Source organism: Bombus pyrosoma, linkage group LG7, assembly GCF_014825855.1.
Source record: "Bombus pyrosoma isolate SC7728 linkage group LG7, ASM1482585v1, whole genome shotgun sequence".
Taxonomy (NCBI): domain Eukaryota; kingdom Metazoa; phylum Arthropoda; class Insecta; order Hymenoptera; family Apidae; genus Bombus; species Bombus pyrosoma.
This window is the reverse complement of record NC_057776.1, coordinates 19,150,465-19,174,080: the sequence shown is the minus strand read 5'-3', so window position 1 is coordinate 19,174,080 and position 23,616 is coordinate 19,150,465. Positions and strand designations below refer to the sequence as shown.

General features: G+C 36.8%; 1 protein-coding gene across 2 annotated transcripts in view; it reads right to left on the bottom strand.

The window, feature by feature from the left end:
* The window catches only part of LOC122568912 (protein couch potato-like), a 198,144-nt gene that overhangs the window by 48,026 nt on the left and 126,502 nt on the right, over positions 1-23,616 (bottom strand). For both annotated transcript variants that reach the window (XM_043729201.1, XM_043729202.1), the window contains exons 4-5: positions 12,687-12,749; positions 9,780-9,921 (exon numbers count right to left, since the gene is read on the bottom strand). In XM_043729201.1, the coding sequence (XP_043585136.1) occupies positions 9,780-9,921; positions 12,687-12,749 (205 nt within the window). The remainder of the gene's footprint in view (positions 1-9,779; positions 9,922-12,686; positions 12,750-23,616) is intronic.

The following is a 23,616-nucleotide window of genomic DNA, read 5'->3' as shown; positions in this document are numbered from 1 at the left end:
GGGTGCTATGAACGGTTTCACGTTTCATTCGCAAAATTAAAATCCCGAAGAGAAAATATATCCATATAATGTAATATAAACTCGGAGAGCTGAAACGATTATATCGCGATTACGAAGAAAATTGTCTGAATAAATGTTTTAAAAACTTGGGAAATGTTATCGAAGATAGAAAAATATACGACGAGTACGTTAAAAAGATCCAACTTCCGCATTTCATACGTAAAATTGAAAACTCGCGGAAACGATTATCACAGACTCCAGTTATTATCAAAATCGTGGCACGAACGTTAAAGAACAACCGAACGATGTAACGTAAAAACAAGGAACTGACATATTACTGCTTTCTAATTACGAACAAGATCGATAGAATCGATTTTAAAGATATCAATTTTATACAATATTATATAATAACGAATATCAATAAATGACAAGGAATATTATATAATTTTAAAGGCTAGTAAAATAAACACTAAACTTGATTACGGATTACGATTATCGTCGAAATTAAAGAATGAAAAAACAGCCAAGTGACGTAATTTAATGTCAAAGAAGCTAGATCACTACATCGTGATTACGAAGAAAATCGATCGAGCGCAGGAGTGGCTTGTTATTTTTCCACAGGGACTCGATAGACACACGCGTTAGCCAACCACGTTAAATAAAATGTTTAGTTAACGCGCTCGTTAACGCGGACGGTATTGAAGGTATCTAGAGTGGAAGAAGCAGCAGAGAACAGGCGAATGGAGGTTACGAGACACCTTTGTTTCATCAAAAACCGGAGAATCTAATATCATCGTAGCTGCGCGGCGACACAAAGACGAAACGTATGAAACGCGAACGGGCGTGTTTGAAAAACATTTGTACAACGGAATGCAAAACCGGTCTAACTCTTCGCTGTGTGTTTGCGTTGAAATAAAGGCAAAGGAACCGAGTTAAATCCACGCAACTATCTTTCTCGTTCTCTTCTCTTCTCTTCTTTTTTTCTCCAAATCCTTTTTTTATCCTACTTCCTCTTCTTCTCTCTTTCACGTTTAATCAGTCGAATCGTTCGACACACGATATCACTTTTTTCCCTCGACGTAGTTAAACGATGGCGATATAATGGAAAATGCGAGTAAAGCGGAACGATAGAACGAATTGGTAAAATGGGATTTATTACGCTCGAGTCGAAACGGTTTAGATGCCAAGAATGTTATTACGAACGTTTCAAAGAGATTCATCGTTTAACAAAATTCATTGTTTACCGTTTGTCGGGCCCTTCTTATCTGTGGCGTACATACGATAATCGTTCCTCTATGCGATTTATTTCGACGAATATAAATTTTAACGTTTTGTAAATGAGATTACTAAAAGAGGCTACTGGAAAAGAATTCCTTACGAGAGAAACATGCCCGATTAGCTCTAATTCGATGAGTTATAACTCCTATAAGAATTAACTCAAGAGATCTTCGTATTTATTATCTTTTATCCTAGGAAGAATACGGAAAATTAAAGAAACTGACAATCGTCGTTTCAAAGTGTCGTCATCTTTGTCTTACTTATTGCTTTTCTTCTTATTCTCTTACGCTTTAGAATCAACCTGATCCTACAATCCTAGAGTATCTTCGATTCAATTATGCACGAAATAGCCAGAAATTTCGCGGAACGAAACGAAACGAAACGAAACGAAACGAGTCTTTCTTTCTTCGAGCAAGCGTGTTCGAGGATTTAGCCCGGCCTAAATTTTAATTATTTCTCCTTAAAAAAAATTGACGAATGTTACTGAAACACGAATAAACGCACGTACAAAGTGTTTACGCAAAGATTTATACAGATTCGTCGTAAAAAAAAAAATGCCAAAAATTGCAAAGCGTATTTTACAGTGGAATAGTTCCCTAAGTAGCCAGACCGTAATAAGCGCGAAATCGTGTCGATTTATCGCGATTGTCGGTCACGATCGCTTCGATCGCGTTTTCGTTGTCTATCGTGTGCAAACAATAACGCGTTGCATTACTTATGCAGCGAGGAATGCGCGTCTACGTCCCTGCAAGAAAAATGCACGGTCGGGTAAGTTTTCGCACGCCACAAGGTGAACTGTTCTACGTCGAAGGTTGTCGTTGGTTCGCTCGATATCCACGTATGCACGAGAATCTTGCGCAGCTGGATTTTAAACGACATAACCGACATAAACAACGACGCGACCTCGATATAGTCTGTCCGATCGTATCGTTAGTTTACTAGAAGCGTGATATTTAAGAAATCGCGAATTCCGAGCTATTTGCAAACAAATTTTCGCGCGATAAATAAACTCAGAGACGAACGACTAACGTTATTAATGATTGAACGATACTTACGTATCTAGGTAGGAAATTTGAGAAATTTAGGAAGAATCGTTTTAATTTCTGCGAGATACATTACCGTTTGATTTTACGGTGTTAATTGTCAGCGCGTGGAAGTGCGAGCTTTTCACCTCGGTGTGTTAACTATTAATAGGTTCGCTCATTAGTATTCTAGTTCCAGTGGAAAATTATTGTCCGACTTAACTTTGCTTTCTCTTAATCTTCTCAAGCTCCCCCTTTGGATTCGTAAAATTTGGAATTAAAGTCCAACTGGATTTTCGTGGGAAAAATACAAGTATGTATGTATATAAATTTGGATTAATTGGCTATTCTTGATAATTTGTACGACAGTTACTTCTTATAATAATCGCTCCAGAATCTTTTAGGAGAGGGAAAAAAGGAATTTTTACGCTGCTTTGTTTATCACACGGTCTGAACAAGTCGAAGATTCAGGTCATAATTTCGCGCAATTTTTCCATTTCTAACGGAAATCTCCTTTTTGTAACAAAGAACCGTATTCACGTATCCTTGTGAATATCGAATAAAACAGAATTATCTTCTTCGACTGCCAGTTATTCACCTCATGCACCTTTAATTCGAACGTTGTGCCGGTTATCTGGCACGGTTAAAGTAAACAATTGACTTTCTAAGAGATTGAAAGGAAAGGACACCGAGTAGTAGGATAAACGTATTCATAAAAATATCAAAAGTATGCAAATGAAAGAGTTGTGTGGAATACTTTCTACAAAGGCGGTATTCCTTCGCCGTAAAATGGATCGAAACTGCCAAAAGTACCATTTTTCGACGACGTATTATGCGTGGTATTTATAAAATCAATCGCACCGTTAATTTTTTAATTAAATACACCGTAAATCAGTGGCAAGTGGAATATTTTATGCGTCTCTCGTTTGACAATTTTTTGTAAAATTTTGTTACCAAGTACTCGAGAGAAATTAATTTCTACGCGTAATACAAATTTCGTTAAATCATATTACGTAGTCAAAGTCATTAAAAGTTGCGTAAAAAATAAAAAAAATCTACCTATACGCGAGTAACAAAAATTTCATGACAAAAATTTCCGCGAAGGATAAGCGCTTTCAACTTTCTCTATATTTACATCTACTTCTTTCCTTATTCCGACGACTGTTAAAAGCGTTAATAAAAAGAGTACATGTTTTCCGGAAGCGTTTAGACGTTCCTCGATCGAGATACCCCCACAGACGTGCTGAATCGAAACGGATTACCAATTATTTTCAATAACGGTTTACGAGGTCGTGACGAGCTTCGGCTCCCGTGGGACTGCCCGTTTAATTGATCCCACGTTTCCACGTAGCTCGATGTATATATCGACGATCGAGGAACGTTTTTCCTCGCGCGATTCTTAAGCCAGTTTCCGCCATTCCGAGGCAGGAGTTTCTCGCATGAGTCACGGTTTATTAACACGGCTGGCCGAGCACGTTCCGAGTATAATTGTTCTACTCGTTCGCGGTTACGAACGGTGCAATCACCGCGAAAAATCGCTTCTCAGCTTTTGGAAAAATTCGCGGACGCAGCTAAGCGAACGTCGAAGAACGTGCATGCGTATGGCGACGATTACTCGTTTTCATCTCTTCTTCGTATAATACACGCACCACGTAAAAATAGGATCGAGCATATCGTAATATAATATCGTACGTAAGGTAACTTTCAATCTAACCGCAGAGCTTCGAATTCGAAAATAAAATTGCGAAAAGAAAGAAGAAAAGATACTTTTAAGTAGATTCGGATGCGGACGAATGACCAAGCTTTGCATTCTTTATAGACACACCGCTCTAATTAGTTGAAACGTCTTACGCAGCATTTTTCGATTTTTCGATATAACGCGTTGAAATGTTCGACGTACGACGCAATGCCCACGGCCGCAAGAAAGAGACCGATCGTGTTCGAGCAAATTAACGAAAGAAAAACGCTTGGATCGTCGATCGTAGTCGGTATCTGCAACAGTTCCACGTGTTTTTTACCTTTTAAGAAACTTGTAATCGTATCTTTTACCTTTGAACGAAATTATATTGGACGTCCTGTTACGAAATAACTAGGAAGTATTTTTGAATCGTAGGAAGAAGAAACGACAAAGCTTCAGCTTATTTAAGTTTCGAAATGGTAATTTTAATTAAGAAGAGCAGTATAGTATTTTGATATATAATGTATAATCTCCGTACCTCCATCCATGCTCTAGAGAAATATGGATTGGAAAATAGAAAGCGCTTTGCCTCTGTTGTTTCTTTTTCTCGTTTCACGGAGATTAACTTCTATTTCTGTGTTAGTCGCATCAACGAATGGGTTCATAGATTTAAGCTTTTAGCTTCTTTACGCAGATCGAATTTCTCTTTTCGCTCCGAGATGGAGATAAGAAACCTGTCGGTGTGCTCCAAGTATCGTTTGAAATTGAACTAAAATCAGCGAAAGAACGGGTATACACGAAGGACACTACACCTAATTAGGCGCAAACTATTGTTAAATTATTCCAGCTAATCTTGTCTCCATAAAAAATCAATGGCGATTTTAAACAATCACCGTTGATCGGCGACACGACAAGTTATAATACCAGGTAAATAGCAACTCAAAAATCAGACTGTGTATCTAATACAATCTCAAACTAGCGCGCAAAGTAACCGATGTGAAACGAAATTCTTAAGATCGCCGTTTCCCTCAACGATATTCAAATTCTATATTTAAAGGCACGAACGTAGTGATAACCAAATAACCAGGATGTCGAATCGAAAACAAACCTAGCTTTAACTATTTACGAAACAGAAGCTTGCTCGATGCGATCAGCAGTAATCGAATTTTTTCACTGGTTTCGAGAGCGCAACGATCGATGTACGTTGCTTTACACGCACGTCTACGTCAGGTTATATTCTCATCTCATATCGTCCGAAGCAACTTTTTCTTTTCTCGCTTATTTCCATCTCTTTGCGTTCGATCGCCGCGCCAAACACACGGACACTCACCACGCAGAGAAAGGATGTTCTCGGTGCGATTTTTATATCGGCCACTTACCAACACCCTTCGATATTTTCGAAACGCGCACGCTACAGGAATTGACGTATCAATTACACCGTCGATATTCCTTTAACCGGATCCTTCCTCTGTCTTTTCGTTTTCATCGAGAGATCGTTTTCCAAGGGGAGAATTCGTCGACGTTCTCGACGAGAGTACGCGGCCGGCTCTGCGTGGGAAATTCGACGCACGCCTATCGGCATAACGCTCGAAATCGAAGTAGCTGCGACTTTTCACGCGGAAATCGCGCTATTTTTACCGGGGCGCTCTCAATAATTCAACACACAGTCCGCCAAGGTCTCGATGCTCGCCCGATTCTTTCCCTCCCGATAGCTTTCGCGCCACCGCGTCTCCTATACGCCGATCTACCGGACATGTTTTATTCACAAGTAGTCTCTCCTGCAACTTCTTAAGCGTTCGATTTAACCAACTTTTTTTTCCTATCTCGTGATTCGATTAGGTAACTTTGTTTCGCGCTACTTTTCGATCTATGGACGCTCTTGTAAAAAATTCAGCTATTATTCACTAGCGAAGTTTTACGAGTTACAAGTTACGGATCACGGACGTTAATAAACAGATCGCGGACTTTTGCGCGACATTTATAGGAAATTCGAAAGTGCCGCGTAGGATGCACGTAATGTGAAAAAATGTATAAGATGTTCAAAGTATAGTTAGTGGTTTCTGCGATACTTGGCGAACGAAACAATTTTCTACCTACGTTCTATTTTCTTCGTTACGTTCTCGAAAATACGAGCTTACGTGAAAATCCACAGTCCGTTAATAAATACTTTTACATAGCGATGTAACAAATTTGACGATTTCAGATTATACGAGTAAAGCGATTGTCCTATTTAATGAAAAATTAACAAAGAAAAGCCTGTAACCTACTGTCACTACCACTTGTAACTCGTCGATTTTCATATAGCGGTAACGAGTTTGGTAATAAAGATTATAGATGTCTATGATCTGTAAATAGTAACTTGCTAATTTGCTAATACTAATTTGCTAAAAGTTCCTTTTCCTTCTAATCTTATTTTCGAATTATTTACAAGTAATCGATTGGATATTATCGCTTATTAAGTTGCGAGAATAAATCTATTTTTTGGTTGATCAAATACTCGATTTAATAAGTTACCGGTACTTGGAAATTAATAAACACTAGTATTCCCTAATTGGTAATTCTTTACACGATATTTGTACTATTATACAGCTACAACAATTTTACGTGGTAATTTCTAGACGAATCATGAAATATTATTATCCTTTTTACAACTAATAACTTTCGAATCGTCGTTCTATAACGAGTTCTTAGGTTTTGTCATTCATAAGGGAATTATGAAATATAGATCGGTGCACTTTCCTTTTAAATTAAACAAACGAATAAATTGAATCAACCAGCATAGATTACAGGAAAGAATGGAAGAATATTCGTTAGTTAATTACCAAGTGTTAATTACGAAGCGAAAGCTGACGTTTGTGTTCGGGAGAAACGTATGTTATCGATCACGAATTTGAGACCAGTCCCTACCGTGCCGAGAAGGGGCTTCTTTAGGATAGTTGGATAGTTTGACAGCGGGTTGGCTTCTCACGGTATCACCGAAAGTATCACCGTTTATTTCAAGAGGAATATAACGAACCATGATCAGGCGTGTCATAAATTTCACGCGTATAATACTGTACATTTAATGCTATCGTTTATAACACTATTACTAAACTCGATCATGTACTACCCATACATTGGATAATTAATAATTACGTATCGATTAAATATTATCACATGAAATAGATCTCTATACATCTTCCTATATATCTTCAAGTATTGTACGTTCCATTGAATCATTTGATACTTTTCATACTTCTCCGGCTTCTGCATTCTCTTGCCTTTGTTAAAAGAAACGTTTTATCGAAAGATTAATTTCGGCTGAAACATTTAAATTTTTAGATTGAACGAATGAAATAAATAATATTTGCGAGAGGGAAAACCTAGGATTCACAGAAATATTCGGCAGTGTGCGTTACAGCGGGTAAAAGTCCGGTAAATGGAAGCAAGCGACATTTTATGACTTCGGCGCGCATCGTAAAATCCGTAGACAATTTTTCCACTTCGAGCCATCGTCTCGATATCGTTGGAAAATTGACGTTTTTATATATTTACGTGGCCGTAGCCTATCGGTAATCGATATCGTCGAACTGGTTGATATCGAACGTCGACCAATAAAATTCACTGTCCTGACCGCGTGGCTTATCCTTATTTCAAGAAGTCTCTTCACCATACAGACACGAATGCATATTTATTACCGATGTAAAACAACCATTCAAAGGGAATCCACTCGAGCTTCACGCCGTTTCTTTTATCTCCCTAGATCGATTCGCATCGCATTCCACTAGACGCATCCTCGATTTACTTCCGTGTCCTACGCGACCTAACTCTAACTTTTATTCAAAAAGTTAGCCATCGTACACGAGATCTGTACCGAATGAAATTTTCTTAAAGGTAAATCATTTTCTTCGGTTTTGTAAATTTCTTCCTCTGGCTCTTTTTTCCCCTCCTATTTAAATAGCAAAATATTTTACCAATTTAAACTTTTACAAGTTTTATGTTTTATAAACTTCTTTCTCTAGCTCCTTTCTTCTCTCATTTAACCCCTTGCACTCTGCAAATTATTCCATACGATTGGCATACTCTAGCATTTTATAACATAGAATTTTATTTTGAGGAGAAGAGGTAACAAATGTCCAATCGATGGGAATAGAAACAAATAATTTTGAGATAATATTAGAGGAGCGCAAAGGGTCAAAGAGTCGTTTAACGGCTTAAAGTAACGATTAAAACACTGGTAAGGATACGGACGAACGTAACAATTTTTCGAGTTTTCTCTTTCTCTTTTTGGCTCTTTTTCATTCTGACAAAGAGTTTATTGTTCTATTCATTCGAATTTTAGTTACGTTCGACTGGATCGCCAATGTTGATTGTATGGATGATCGATAGAGTTAATATCGACGTCTATTGTTTCGCAAGGTAACCCAAAAAGAACGCGAGGAAAACGCATGCCCACACGTATCAAACTGATCGGACAGCGGTGGAAGTACGATAATTAATTTTCCGGCGATGTTGCCACGGTGGTATTGTATATTCTATTTCGGTAATATACGAAATGGGATTGATATTAATGTTCTGTTCGGACACCTGTCAAAATAATCGTTTCGATCGTGACACTAACTCGAACTTTAAATAAATTATGCCGTTATTTAATTGTTGGTTTATTAATTAAGGAAATTTCCCGATTAATCTTAAATTTCCCGCTATATATTTTATGAATGTTGCAATTTAAATTCTTCCCAGTAAACTATATGTAAATTTCATTGCCTGAAAAATGTCCATTAAATGCAAATTTGCAATTTGAGTAAGTAGATAAAATATATTTATACATACGTAACTATAAAATGATATCGCTAGATTCATTCGCTATTTAACATTTAACGGAAAAAGTATTTTAATCCACGCTATGAAAATCGAACGTTTTCGAGTCGTAGAAAAGTCATCAATTATTAATAATTAGAACTTTGTAACTTTCCACGAAATATGTACAACGTATTAAGATTTAGTACCAGTTTTATAAAGAAACAAATATATTCATCATTTAGTTGACTATTAATTTATTGAGCTATCAATATAGCTGTCTGTATAAAATATCAAATATGGAAGGTTCGATACAAAGCAATATTACTGAAATCAATAACCACGTACGATCGTATTTTCCTCTGAATAAAAATCAACGTTAACGTCGTCAGAAGCAGCCGAACGGTTTTATTAACTGCGAAAGTAAAGCTGCAGGACCCGATGGATCTGGTATATCTACAGTTGAATAAGAAATACACATAACTCTGTTAGACGAGAATCACGCTTGTTATGTACCATTCATTTATTAACTCGTTGAATAAAAATCATAGATCTGCAAATTGACAAACACGACCAGAAACGCTTTTAAACATCACGAAAGGAAACATGTTCGCGAGAACCTAAAGAGAGAACAGAAATTCGCCAAACCTTTCGAATTTCGTCCTTTAATGTCGTCTCTGGAACGTCTACCACGGATATAATACAAAGGTATGGCTAATTTATCGTACTATGTCCACGCTGTCCGATGCCTTGATTACCGAATGTCATAAGGGGTTCAAACTCGAGGACGTGTGGGGTTGGTGGACAGGGACGTCAGACGAAGAGAAAGAAATAAAAAGAAAAAAAAAAAGAAGAAAGAAATAGGAGGAAGATACGCTCCAAGATGACGGGTGGTGGTGGAAGAAGTAGAGAGAAAGAGATAGAGAAACAACAGGGAGGAAGATACGTTGTAGTTCGGTGCAGTGGGTGAGAATAGTAGTGAGACGTATCCAGCGAGTGAACGAGTGGCGGTGCATACTTACGTCCAGTTAGAGGGTGCATCAGAGCAGGGTGCGAGGTGGCTGCTGCAGCGGCTGGTTGCTTGGGTTTGCTAACCTTTGTGTTACTTTTTGCAAATTCCAAACGTATGGTTTGTGGCATATCAGGATCGAATCTAACCCCCTGCTGCAAATAGATTCCCTAAATTAGTAAACCGGGAGCACACGTGGATGCTTGGAATTGGTGAGAGGAGAAGAAAGAGAGAAAAGACAGAGAGTGTGAGTGGCGGCAAAATTACGCTCGAAGGAATTCTATCGATCTACGCTTTCGTCGCCAGCCAAGCTTCAAAGTAGATTTTCGTTGTATTTTGCCTGCAATTAGAAGGGTTTGAAGAGAAATAGCTTCGAGACGCGGAGAACTTTTGGCACTCGCGACCTCGCGCTTTTAGGTTTCATTACTAAATAGCGGTAAAGCGTTTGTGATTTTGTCGAGGAGAGGAATTTTCAATTTTTGGTGAATTTGGAATTTTCAAACTTTTGTGATGGACAGTTTTAGAAGGCGATTTTAGTAGTCACGTTTTAAACGCTTGTCGATAATCGTCGAATAGAGGGTTTCTTTAGTAATAAAACCGAACTCTCAATTGATACTGGGATTGGTAGGTGACCGCAACAATTTGAATCGATTACTAGAACAGGTTATATCATAGGTTATATCGGAATAGGTTACTCAATTTAATTTCGCTTTCCTATTTGTTCTTTTACCGCTTTGTTCGTTTAATTTGAATTTGTTTGCGATTCCCCGTCTTATAGGTACAAACTATCGTATAAAGCGTAAAATACGAGGTAATATTAAATTGGGTAACCCACACCGGATAATTCAAATTCGGTACTTTATTATTTTATGCTCTTTGTTTCGTACGATTTATCGTACAAGATGTAAAATACAAAATAAAAATAAGATACTTGAAACTTAAGCAATCTTATACGTAATGACCTGTGTAACCCGATCAGCCATGTTTAAATTATCGATCGAGAATTAAACAAAAAGTAAATGAAACTCTAAATTTCATTGCTACCTTTTTCTACATCTCTTCTGTATTTACCATCTTAATTACTATTGTTCTAGTACTGTACCATTGGATTGACGACTGGCAACGAAAGTGTCGTATAAAACGATGCGTAGGGTAAGAGCGACTATAGGGGATGAATAAGGGTGACGGAGTTACAGGAAAATTAGCACAAGATGGTGTGTGTATGTGTGTTTTCTGCGTGTATACGTGTAAGTGTCTGTATATCCGTGTCTCTGTTAGTACAGTGGCTATCGATAGAAGTGGGTCGTTCGTTAGTCTGTTTCAGGCTGTTCTCAGCGTACGTGTCCATCCGACAAGAGGATGTTTCGAGTCTCTCTCGTACGTAACCGGTTACACAGGGTTATAAAGACATTGCAAATTGCGTGAGGTCAATTGCAGTGGTGTGATAAAGAAGAAGGATCGTACGTATACGTGTGTGAGTAATACATAGATGTACGCTTAATCTTTCCACAGCGAACAAGTAGTCCGAGAAAGAAAGGCTCAAGGAGCTATCGATTACGATATTATCTTTACATTTTACATATCGCTATATACGATGCAATTAATTAAAATTCATTACCCATTAAAGGATCGAGCTATATAAATATCGTTTGCATCTGTCGTAAGAAATGCAAGAAATCTCGCGACGGTAAAGTGATGATTATTTTCCAAGCTGTTAATTTCGAATTCTTCGTAACTTTATTACACGATGAGAAGATTATTGTACCGTGCTACGATCCTTGAATTTTTATATACCAATTCCTCTCTAATTTCGACGAATGGAAGATATTTGTTACGTTTTAAGCCATAAAATCGAAAGGTAAACGTGCATACGAATAACAATTCTTTTTATTTCGTTCGAACCGAAGATGATTGTTAACGTTGGAAAGGTACAATTGGCTGGAACATGATCGCAACGAACGTAGCAGAGTCGAACGTACCTGTTTACTACACACGTATATATGGTCTATTGTATCGTTGAAATATAACAGAATGTATTTGTACAAGATCCAAATCCATAGATTAAACGTCATATACTTCTATACATATGTAAACGATTTTTGTATCAAACTTGAAAACTCGACAGGGGTGTAAGAGAGAGAAAGACAGAGAGAGAGAGAGAGAGAGAGAGAGAGGGAGAGAGAGAGAGAGGGAGAGACATAGATAGATAGATAGATAGATAAATAGATATATATATATATATAGAGAGAGAGAGACAAGGGGGTGATTTCAAAGGCTAAAACGGGGGATGTGACACGCTTATTAAAAGGCAAAAAACAACACCATATATATGTATATTTCAGTATGGTAGTATCACACGGTGCAACCAGCGTTATTACAGTATGATGTTGGTATACGTATACGGAGAAACAAGGTAATTTATACTACGGATTCGTCCCAGGTTCAAAAAAAAAAAGACAAGATTACAGGATGAAGCTAATTGTAGTATATAGAAACAGAAAGAAACTTTTATGTATAATATATATATAATTAAATATGTATATATATATTATATAATAGAAAAATAAATGTAAGAAGAAAGAGAGTATGTGTGTAAGTACGTGTATGGTAATTGATAAAGGTAAATAGCTACGTAGCATTAACCCGTGCCAGCTGGAATCTAAGGCAAGGGTGTGTATTTTCATATATGTATATGATACTTTGAGAGAGACAAAAGATTGTAAAAAAAAAAAAAAGAATATATAATATATATAAGGGAGGAAGAAGAAAATTGCGGGCCATTGTTTGTACGTATGTGTATGTATATTCATATAATAGAGAGAAAGTGTGGCTATATAATTGTAAGGGAGCCCGCGGGAGCTCTCGCGTTTTATCGAGCAGCTTTTTCTCTCTCGAATACCTACGAGAAACGGAGTATTACCTGAAGGTCCTGTTTCGCTGCCTCGGCGCCGGCCCTCGTGTGAAAAGTCACGAAACCCACCGGCTGAAATCAAACAAAACGTACACGTCAATACGTTTTACTCGTTATATTCCTACTTAGTATTCGGAAAAGAATTTCGTCGTTATCTGTTGCGCATCGCTTTAATTTCATATCAAGCTTACGTATGTTTACGCATTCATAGGAGACGTAGAGTTGCAAAACTGCACGGAACGCGCGCGATATGCTAAAACACGCGAGAAGATAAAACGAAGATTTCAAAATATACAAGAACGTGTCAAATAAGTACTGTTTATAATTTTCTCTTTATATTATGACAGGTGAGATAGATTTCTAGTTAGATTCCATCTTCTCGATTATATTCGTAAAAATAAGAATTTGCACGAATGCTCGCAATAATAAATTATGGAAAAATATAGAAAATCGGACGGTTTTATTATCGGACGAAAGCTATTTAAATTTTCTTAAGTAACACGCAGTACACTCCTTTCTTATCAAAATGATCGTCGGTGATAGTGTTATTTTATATGCAGCATTATTAAGAAACCTCGCCGAGTGAAAAAGGAAATAATTAAGGGAATAAAAAAGGGAATAAAAAAGGATATCTTCGCATAGGTAGATTAAAAAGCTGGCGATAAGACACCCTATATTGTTAAGTTACTAAATGTTAGTAGATAGCGAGATTTTCATCTCTAGCCTTGCATTTCTAATTTATTGGGCAGCTCAGATCTTGGAAAAAAAGGAAACATTTAGATTTTAATTAGGATCTGGAGTTTCATTCTGGTCCTGAAAACGACTGACATATCGTGGAGGTAAGGCAAGGCTAGATTTTTGATAGAAACCCCTCGAGGTTTAGGGTCGTGGAGCAATTTCTCCAAAGAAGAGGGACGCGTGATACATCGTCATGTTCTAGGCGTGTTTGCAGTGTCCCCGCAGAGTTTGTAAAAAGTGGAGAAGATTGCACCGAGCAATTTTTCATTCTTATGCCCTGCTTAACCTTGGTTAACCGTGTTGCCTTTTGGTCGAAAGTTTCATTACTTACAAAATTAAAAACTAATAAAGACGAATCAGTTTTAATTAGGTCGCTTTTAGTCCTTCAAAGTGGAACGCGATTGAATGCATCCTTACTTCTTAAAATTCCTTTTAATTTGTTATTAAAATTATACGTATATAAAAATATTATTAAGAAAATTGCGTTTTTAGAAATATAAATGCGAAAATGTATAAACTCAATGTTAATTTTGTTAGCTTTTCGTCCGATATTTGCTGGATTTTCCTTTATTTTTCGTTACTTCTATTAATCTGTTAGGCATACTATCCACTAACTTGCTCAAAGTTTCGAATATCGTTTTTTAAGTTCAACCATATTTAAAAAGTCACATTAAAGCTGGCTTTTATCGATCGTAAACTTTCTCTGCTGGAATTCCTTAGTCCAGCTTCTCGATCGAATAATAATTCTATTCTTGAAATCTTGTGAAATCATTTTTTTGTAACGACGATTGGTAAAAATAGGAACATTGTTTCGTTGAAAAATTATCTCCGTTGCTTCTGATTCGGTTATGAAAGGCAATAGTTCGCCATGTAACATCTCGTAATATTCTATAACGTTCGATTTACCCTTTACAAACGCAATTTCGCTTAACGTATTCAGGTATGATCAGTGGTTTCCTGGAAATATCGAAGAGATAACGTAGAAAGTACGTTTGAATTTATAATTATTCACAGCAGTGTATACATCGATAAACTATCTTTGTGCTACCGAAAGGCAATGATACACTCGATATGAGAGGAGGTTGCAGATAACGCTGTCCTTTGACTTGACACGGCGAATCTATCAGCTATTTCACTTGTACATCGACCGAAGGTTTAAAAGTACCTAATTCTTGATCTATCGAACCAAACAACGCCGTTGATCGACGTCAACGAACAATATATCATTCGATGCCATAAAGAATAAAAAAGAAAAAAAAAGAAAAAAACAGAGAGCAAACGTTCGAAGCGTTGGAAAAGATAGAGCAGCGTCTTATTGCACGGGACGAATCAGCTCGCAGAGCTTAAAATAGATCGAATAGACTTTGTGGCTAGATGATGCTCGCAAGTTCACCCTCGGTTTCCTAAGAGGGGATTCGAGAAGCCTGTAATTCACCGAGAAACGAATCGTTCGTTCAACGGTCTTTCTACGGTGTAATTTTCCGGGGGAACTCGATGGAATTTCCACGCGTTTACCGCTGAGAACCGATACGGGTTTTCGGTTCGGTAAACGTTTGTGGTGAAACTATGCCGTGATTCTGTTTCATTGAGAAAAGAGCCACGAGCGACCCAGATTTTCATCGATATACCATCGAATTCTTTTTCACTCAATTACCGAGCTAATTTTATTTTATCGTTTCGGAGAAAAGTAGAAAGTAGATCTGATTCGTTTGTATCTTCTAACGTAAGCTTTCTCATACAGTTTTATAACGCATTTTTTTTCGCATCTTTCTCGTAATTTTTCAGCTACTAATTTAACGAAGATTAATTGAATCGATCGAACGAAAGAAACGTTATGAACAAAGATCAGTTAATAAGGAAATTTCTTCGATAAAAAGATATGATCTTTTTAAACAGGGCTGTATCATTTTTCTTTGTGGATAAATGCAGCGATATAGGATTAACGGTACGACTACCAAATCCGTCAAATCTAATGACAGGTTCGACGTTTTTCTGCTTTTGATATCGCTGAAAACATGCAGCTGCTTTTAGCAAGATTAAAATCGAATTTTATTCAGATAGAGATACGATTGTATACAACAATTTAATTGCATTACACAATCATTTATTTGCAGCGTATTTATTCTAAGTTAATCAATATACGAACAGAATCCTGTTTACCAACTAAGAAGTAAAGATTTTATACGCAGAGAAATGTCAAAGGTACAGATATCAACGTAAGCTGAATCCGGGCATAGCTCTGACATCGCATAAAACATATTGCAACTTATTTAAAAAACAAACTAATATCTACGCGAAATGTAAATTCTTCGATGTGAAAGAAGATTATAAAATTACGCCTAATAGGAAGTTTGCGATCGAAGAAAACAAAAATAGATAAACCTACGAATCGAATGCCTAAAACTTCAAAGCGGAAGGCAACGACACGACGTTCCAAGTAACCTCAAGACGATCCTAAAAAAGATTCGACGGTTTCCAAAAGCCACGAACCTTTTTCAACTGATCTAGCCACAAGCAAGTACCCGAAATCGTTAGAACCGACATGTGTTGTATAAATGTGCATAAATATTCCCACTAATATAAATAAGATGTAAATATCGTATCTACGTATCACTTATGACCAAACGATAAAGTACCGGTCTAATGTATGAGCCTGTGAAATACAGTTGTACGAGACTGCAGTCGCTAATAACCCTCAGAGCTGGACGAGGCTCGATACAAGTAAATTAAAAAAGAAAGTGGAGAAGATAAAGAAATAAAAAGCACAGAAAGAAGAAGATTTCCCGTCAAAATACCTTTGATTTTCCTCTTGATTTCCAGTTACCGCAGAAACGCGGATGCTTCTCGTACTATTGAAAAAACTATTCATCGAATGGGAATAATCCGTTTAACAGTCGTGCCCGACGGATATTTCGGAAGCGTTGTTTCGTGCCAGCTTCATACCTATGATAATATTAGCCTGCGTATAACAATGCTCGACACGAGATATATCCCCGTTGTGTTTTCTACAAATTTTTATCGCCGTTGCAGGATCAAGATCTGATAAGCGAGAATTCGCGGCGTGGTACCGCGCACGCGACAAGGTGATATTCGTAAACGTGTTGCAAAATTATATCGGCGGCCGGATCAGATAACGCGGTAACGTTGCAAATAAATTTGTCGGGCTGAAAGCGATTATATAAATGGATAATAGAACGACAAAGGAATTTCATTCGACGTTAACGTTTAAAACGAACGTTCACCGTTGAAGTTCTTTTCCGTACGATGCCGCGTAAATGGAGCCAATAACTTTCATATTGACTCCTCCGCAATTTTCAAACGGAATTGATCGAATCGTTCCCGATAACGTGAATTTATTTCGTCCCTGGAGATGATCGAGAGTTTTATTAAATTCGCAACAATGCCGTCTCCGTCCGTTTTCACGAATTTCTCTATGCACGTTAGATGATATTTCTGGAGATGTATGTCAGGATCGTGGCATTTGAAATATTCGTAGGTATATGTTCGAGTTTTTAATTTTCAGATATCCGTGAACGTATAAATTGTAGCGTTCACAGGTAGTAACGCGTTAAATCGTTCGGAAAATTCTGTCGCGTTATCTAACCGAGCTTTGTGGCTTTATACTTTTGTAGGTTACATCTCGATGATTACGATCTCCATCCCGATAATTGCGAATAAACTTTAACAGCAGAACTTTCCGATCAGCTCGACCCCTGAAGCAACCTTTTGCTTCAGGATATTCGTCAATGGAAATATAGGCAGAATTGTTTCATTTTCGAAGAAGAATCTAAGTTACCCTACAGTAGTAGTAATAAACAAATTAAAAATTATATCATTTACGAAATGAATGTACAGGTAAAATGTCTAATTGTCAGTTGAAAGTCGCCGAACAGCAATAAAATTGTTACAACGTCTTTCTATCAATCTCCCTCAAATTCACACGTGTCACAAACGACGTATCGATTCGATCTGCCGCCATAAAAAAGGAATTAGGAAACGATAAATAGGAAAAACGATAAGACCAACAGGCTATGTACCTACGTGCAAAGAAACAGCCTTATCGTATCTACCATCAATTGCCTACAATTGCCTTTCATTTTACGTTCACGTAGAATTTTCCATTTCGATCTTTGTCTCCTTTTTTCTCTCTCCTCTAGTACGATTCTGAAGGTAAATAAATCTTCCAGTATAATTCTAAATCTAGATAAATCTTCCAGTATAATTCTAATAAACGAAAGATCGAAATATGAATGAAATTATCAGGTCGGTATTATGCCTGGCGATTTTTCATTAGAAGATAAACGAAGAGAGGAAGATCGGAAAATTCAATCGACAATAATATTTTCACAGATACTACTGAAAATAATTCATGGTAAACAGGATCGAAATGAAGGTAAACCATTCTACCATTATTCGTCGTTCGACTGGAACAGGAAAAGCAAGAAAAATGAGAAGAATGAATTCGGTAGAACGAAAACATTTTGAATTAAGCGATATACAGAAAGGTTAGGCGAATGGAAATAGCATCTCGTTACTCGGATGAGATAAGTGAGTCCTATTTCTAAAATCGCCACTTGTGACGAAAACCAGATTTTATACGATAATAATCGTAAGTGATTTCTATATTTTTCAGCTCGCGAATATTCCGATAATATTTTTATTTTTTCCCCGAAGTAATCATATAAAAAGTAACGCTCGATTGTCACATTTCAGAAGCCATGACTTTTATAAATTTGCGTTAATAAGACTAATTAATAATCGAGGAAAACCTTTAGAAATTAAAAATAATAAAAGATTTACATTATTATTTATATATCTTTTCTAAAATAATTTAGATATTGCAAATGCAAGATTAATATCTGTCTGAAAGATTTTATTATTTACGTGATTCAATGATTGGCAACGTACAGATTTCTTTATTCGAATTGAATCTGTCCTAGTTTTCTTAAATTAAAGAATTTTTCGCTCGTTATATTTTCCCCTGGAAGTATAAATCCTGGAAATCATTTTGAGCAAATATACGTGCATACTATGAGCGAATCACAAAAAAAAAGACGAGAGAATCGCTGTTGTCTGAAATAGCTCGTTATTCGTCGATTTGATTAAAAAATAGTTTATGCCAAACTACTTGGAAATTGAAAACCTAAGAAATTAAAATGTTTTTATTCGACGAGCTTCGACGAATACAATATACTTCGTATAAAATATTTTTTGATCGAATCCATAAACGACGAGTTACTTCCGAGTAATAACAGTTCTTATCGATCCACTCTCATGTTACGTATTTAATGAAATTAATTTCCAGAATTATCGATTCACCCGTAATATTTCAAAGGAATTACGTATATGTAATCAAGGTTTTAGCAAGTTCGGCATTTCTTTTTAACAGGAAGGAGCAGGTTACTCTTACCAGACTTAGAATTAGATACGCTAAACCGACACGCTCTCATCTTGCAACTAAAGATCGGTCGAATAAGTGCAATAATTCTAATTGTATTCTTCTTGGAAATTATTCTTTTGATTGTAGTAACGTCTCCCAATACGGAATTACATTTGGTTTTCTAAACGAAACTCGGACATGTTTACATTATAAAAAACATTCTTTATTTTCTCAAACGCATTAATTTGTATCACTATTTATGATATTGTAAACTATCCACCTAGTACCGACACATACTGCATGTTCTATTGTATTATACTATAATTGTACTGTATACGATACACGTTCAAACGGTGCTAGGCAGTATTATTATTAAGCTACTAGATGCTATAACTCGAGTTTCTGACTTGCCTTATTTTACAATAAGATGTAAAGTGCACCTACACTGTGGTTCTTTTTATATTATATTCTTGTTGATTAATCTTTCGTTAATCGCGGTCTCTCGTGAACATAAAGATTGTTGACTCTACGTCAAATAAAATAAATAACAATGATAAACTGTTCTATACATCTTTGGTGGCGACATCGAATCCCACGTATCGATTCGTGAGAAGTACTTATTTACATGTAGAGTGAGTGAATCGTGTGTCTGACTTTCATTTCGTGCTACCGGTTACGTTCCCGGAACTGTTATCGAAACACGGAATTTCCGAACGTAATGTAACGTTTCGTCGAGCTTATTTTTATCAATAGGTTCATCGTGGTGGTCGCATGTAGGTTAACAGTTAGTGGTTGCGTGCTGCCTGACGAAGAACAATCAATTTTCACGTTCCCCGTTTCCACTTTTCCTCGTGCATCATACGTAAATGTGTCATTTTGACGTATACTTTCCTCGTTTTATAGTAATTTTAATTCGCTTAGCATAAATAAAACAAATCTTTGTAAAAGATGAACATATTTTAGAAACGGTTTTGATTCCTACTTATCAACGCTCTGATAACTTTTACTAATCGTTGATTGTAAAATTACTTAAAATAAAAGGTCTCGATATTTGTATTTGTTACTGGCATTGCCATTAACTCGATCGTTTAATATAACTCAAATTAGTTAGTTACTTTCTTTCATGGTGTATAAAAGAAGTAATTTTTTAATCTGGCGAAAAGTATGAAAAGATACTAGTTCGTAATGCTAATTCCTAACACATTAGCAAAAATAAGAAAGAAATACTATTTTGTGGTATTTATATCGAAGCAAAATAATTTTACTAGCTGCGAGTACACCTGCGTATCGTGTAGTAAAGTAGCAACTATCCTACTCCGTAATTAAAAGAATTCATGTATCACCGTATTCTCAATTATCAACGAGGAATTTAATTCTCATTTCTCTGTATAAATCATATATACATCTTTTTATACACCATTTGAAGCTGTTTTTACTTGTGTATAAAAAAGTACCAAGATTTGAAAATGCTTGGTTTAAAAGATATTTCAATGTTAATTTCATCAAATCGAGTAATACGAAAGACTAGGAAAGAAGAACCTGGTCTTCAACCAGAAGCGTAAAAATCCATAGTAAAATCTAACGTTTCTACCAACAGATACCATGCGATAATATGAGCAGAGCAAAGGAAAGGATTGTAACGGCCCGCCTAAGGACTGCGCAAATCACAATAATCCAGGAATATCTAATTAAAAAAAAAAAAAAAGAAAAAAATCGAAAATGTATGCAGATATACAGAAACACGAATACAAAGACACGGAATAGCACTTGACACATGACGCGGTTTTAACGTCACGAGATCGCATATCGAACGCGCTAAATTTCGTCAAAGAAATGAATACGCACACTAAAATCCAATCAATCTAAATCTATCGTTACCGCCGATAACCTCGTAGTCGATTTGACGCGAAACACTCGATTAGTTTAAAAGATATTTTTACTTCAGTTTTTTTTTTGGAAAAGCTGTTTCTTTTCAGTTGTGAGTTTCTCGATTTCTCGACCCAAGTATTTACCTTTGGAATCTCAAAGGCATCGTTCACCCGGATAAAATTTTCGACCATCGCAAGACGAAGAAACGAAAGAGAAACGAGGCAAGCTTTATTCGAAACGTTCTATCGAATAACGTATAGTTTGGCGGATATCTGAGTGAATCGATTCAGATGGGACACCCTGTATATTGCTCGCATTATATACGCGAACCGACAGATAAGAAAAATGGCGACAAAGGTGTTTCATGCATATAACATACGCTCGACGATGGAAAATGGTATACACACGTGCGCGATTATGCACGTAACGATGGCGGTAAAGCAACTGCTCAGCCCGATTCCGCATAATCGAAGGGTTGGAAAATTACAATGCAGCCGGCTGGCGCAACATTTTCGAGCTTGACTCGTAAAAGAACGCGAATACGTCTCGAATCTGGCCCAACTGTTCCCCGGTACGGTCTCTCCCGCCGCCTCCTCTTCCGCCAGAAGAAATTTCCCTTCTTTTCCGCGAAGTGCAAAGTCGCGCAAAGTAGTTGGAAATGGCACGAATTATTTTTTACCCGTTACTTATTCCCGAACGAATAAATTGCGTTCGCGTCGCGTCGTTGCCAGGCAAATTGCTGTAATTCGCGAACGAGCTTCATTTTTCTTTCATTCAAAGTTTACCGTGTCTTTGTTTTCCGCCGGTTCTACGAGATCGCTACAGGCAGATTCTCGAAAAGGATGAGAGTTAGGAGGTAAAATTGTATTCGCCGGATGGGTGTAAAGGGAAAGACGTAACTTTTGAAATGGATTCATCGTTTCGATTTAACTTTCATTTTATTTTATACTCGCTGTTTTCGCCAGGGAACGTCGGAAGGAATTGCGAGAATCTTCCTGGGGATTTCTTGCCTTTTCAAACAAGCGCCTCAAACTGATTTCTTTAGAAAAAGTAAGGGAACGAGAGAATATTAAAATTACGTTTACATTGGATATTATTCGATTAAACTTTTTATTCGATAAGACGACAGCGAATTTGTTATTTTTTTCTACAATGGAGTTGGACAATTTATAGTGGAAACTATAAATCTTACATTTGTTGAAAACCAACGAAGATTCCATTCGACCAAGTATAATAATTTTACAATTATTTTCGTAAATTCCTTACGGACAAAATCGGATGAATTTCGTAAAAGCTAAAATTTACGAGCCTCGCGGATCGGAGATTGATATTTAAAAAGTTATCGTTTCACGAAGCAGAATTTGATAAAAGTTGTAAATATTTGACGCAAAGTTTTAATAAACTTCTCGCCAGTTCAAGTTTTATGGCCGAGCGAAGATCAAAGATCCAGGGCGTTAAAAATCATCAAATTCCACGTTCAACAAAACGTTGGTTTAGCAGAGAATTTCCTTGCAAGGGAAATTCTTTGCAAGGGAAACGACCGAATACCATAAAAGCAAAGTTCAGGAACTTGACGTCAGTAGCAAGTGAAATGCGAAGTACGGAATTCATGCGGATCTATAAAAAGGAAAGATTGGAAAGTGGCGTTCGTCGTTCAAGCGAATCTACTAATATCACTCCGAGGGAAGACGCGAAAAGAAAGCGTAAAATCAATGAGAATTTCACCTGAATGCAACAACCGCGATTCCAAACGTCGTTACGTCTTTGTATCGTTGCTGCGAAAATCAACTGGATTCGAGGTAAAAGGATTTTGAAAATACCTTTGCCACGGCCTCTTTGATCTGACGCGCGAATGCAAACGAATATCGAAGTTGGAACCTCGAATGGGAAAATTTGTTAAAAAACGATGGCGTCGATTTTTAACCGTAAAATTTTACGAGGAAGGATAAACTGTCGAATTTGCCGCTCGACGAACGGGGCAATTAGCGCGAGCAAATGGTAGAGGAAACTCGTATCGATCTGCGCGCTCGTACCTAACGGTGCCAGCGATATCCGTAAAGGGACAATCCCAGAAAACGAGAACTTTTTACGGTATCGTTCGATGATATTATAACAGATGAAAACGCACGATATAACCCGGAGGACTAAATTTTAGTTCTAGCAAAATATCTTTGAAAGAAAGATATTAAATAAGGAGAAAAATATTTTATTAAACGACGTTGAAAGAAGGAGCGATATTTCGAAAACAATACTTACTTCTATTTTGAAATAGAATATATGAAATACCGAACGTACGTATAAAGCGTTAAAAATGGTTGTACTTTGAATGGAAATTTGGAGAACGTGTAATGCCTGTTAAAGCGATTTGTTTGTCGGTTTTCAAGTAATTATATCTGCGTAAATCTTCCGCGCTATATGAAAGAACCAAGAGAACGAAAAGAAAGTTGTCGTTTTCGTTTGAGTTTATGTCGAAACAAATGGCGGATGATTTGAAAATTTTTACTATAGAGGAAGCCAATCTTCTACAACTTCTTATAGCTTTAAAAGGAATGTTATTTAGAGCAACGTGTATTAAGACTTTTACGTGGTTGAACAAAAGGTTCTTAGAACGTGTTGTACAATAGAGGATCGTCGATACATGTTAATTGGAAACCAATATCTATGCAATAAGAGAAGCTTCGTAGTCACCAGTACACGCTTTCCACACATAACGATCGCGTTTGTCCACGAGAAAAGATGTCGAAACGAAATTTGGAAATATCCAGAAATTATGAATTTGTACGGTATCCGACCCATTCGGAAGACAAATTGACGATTCCATCTCTCCTTTAACGAGGATCGCGTTCTTCGCGAAGTATACTTCTTGTATCTAATGCTCACAAACTTCCGATATATTTATTTCTCGTATATATTTCGAGCAGTAAATACCAAACAGCAGCCTGTTTTATTTTA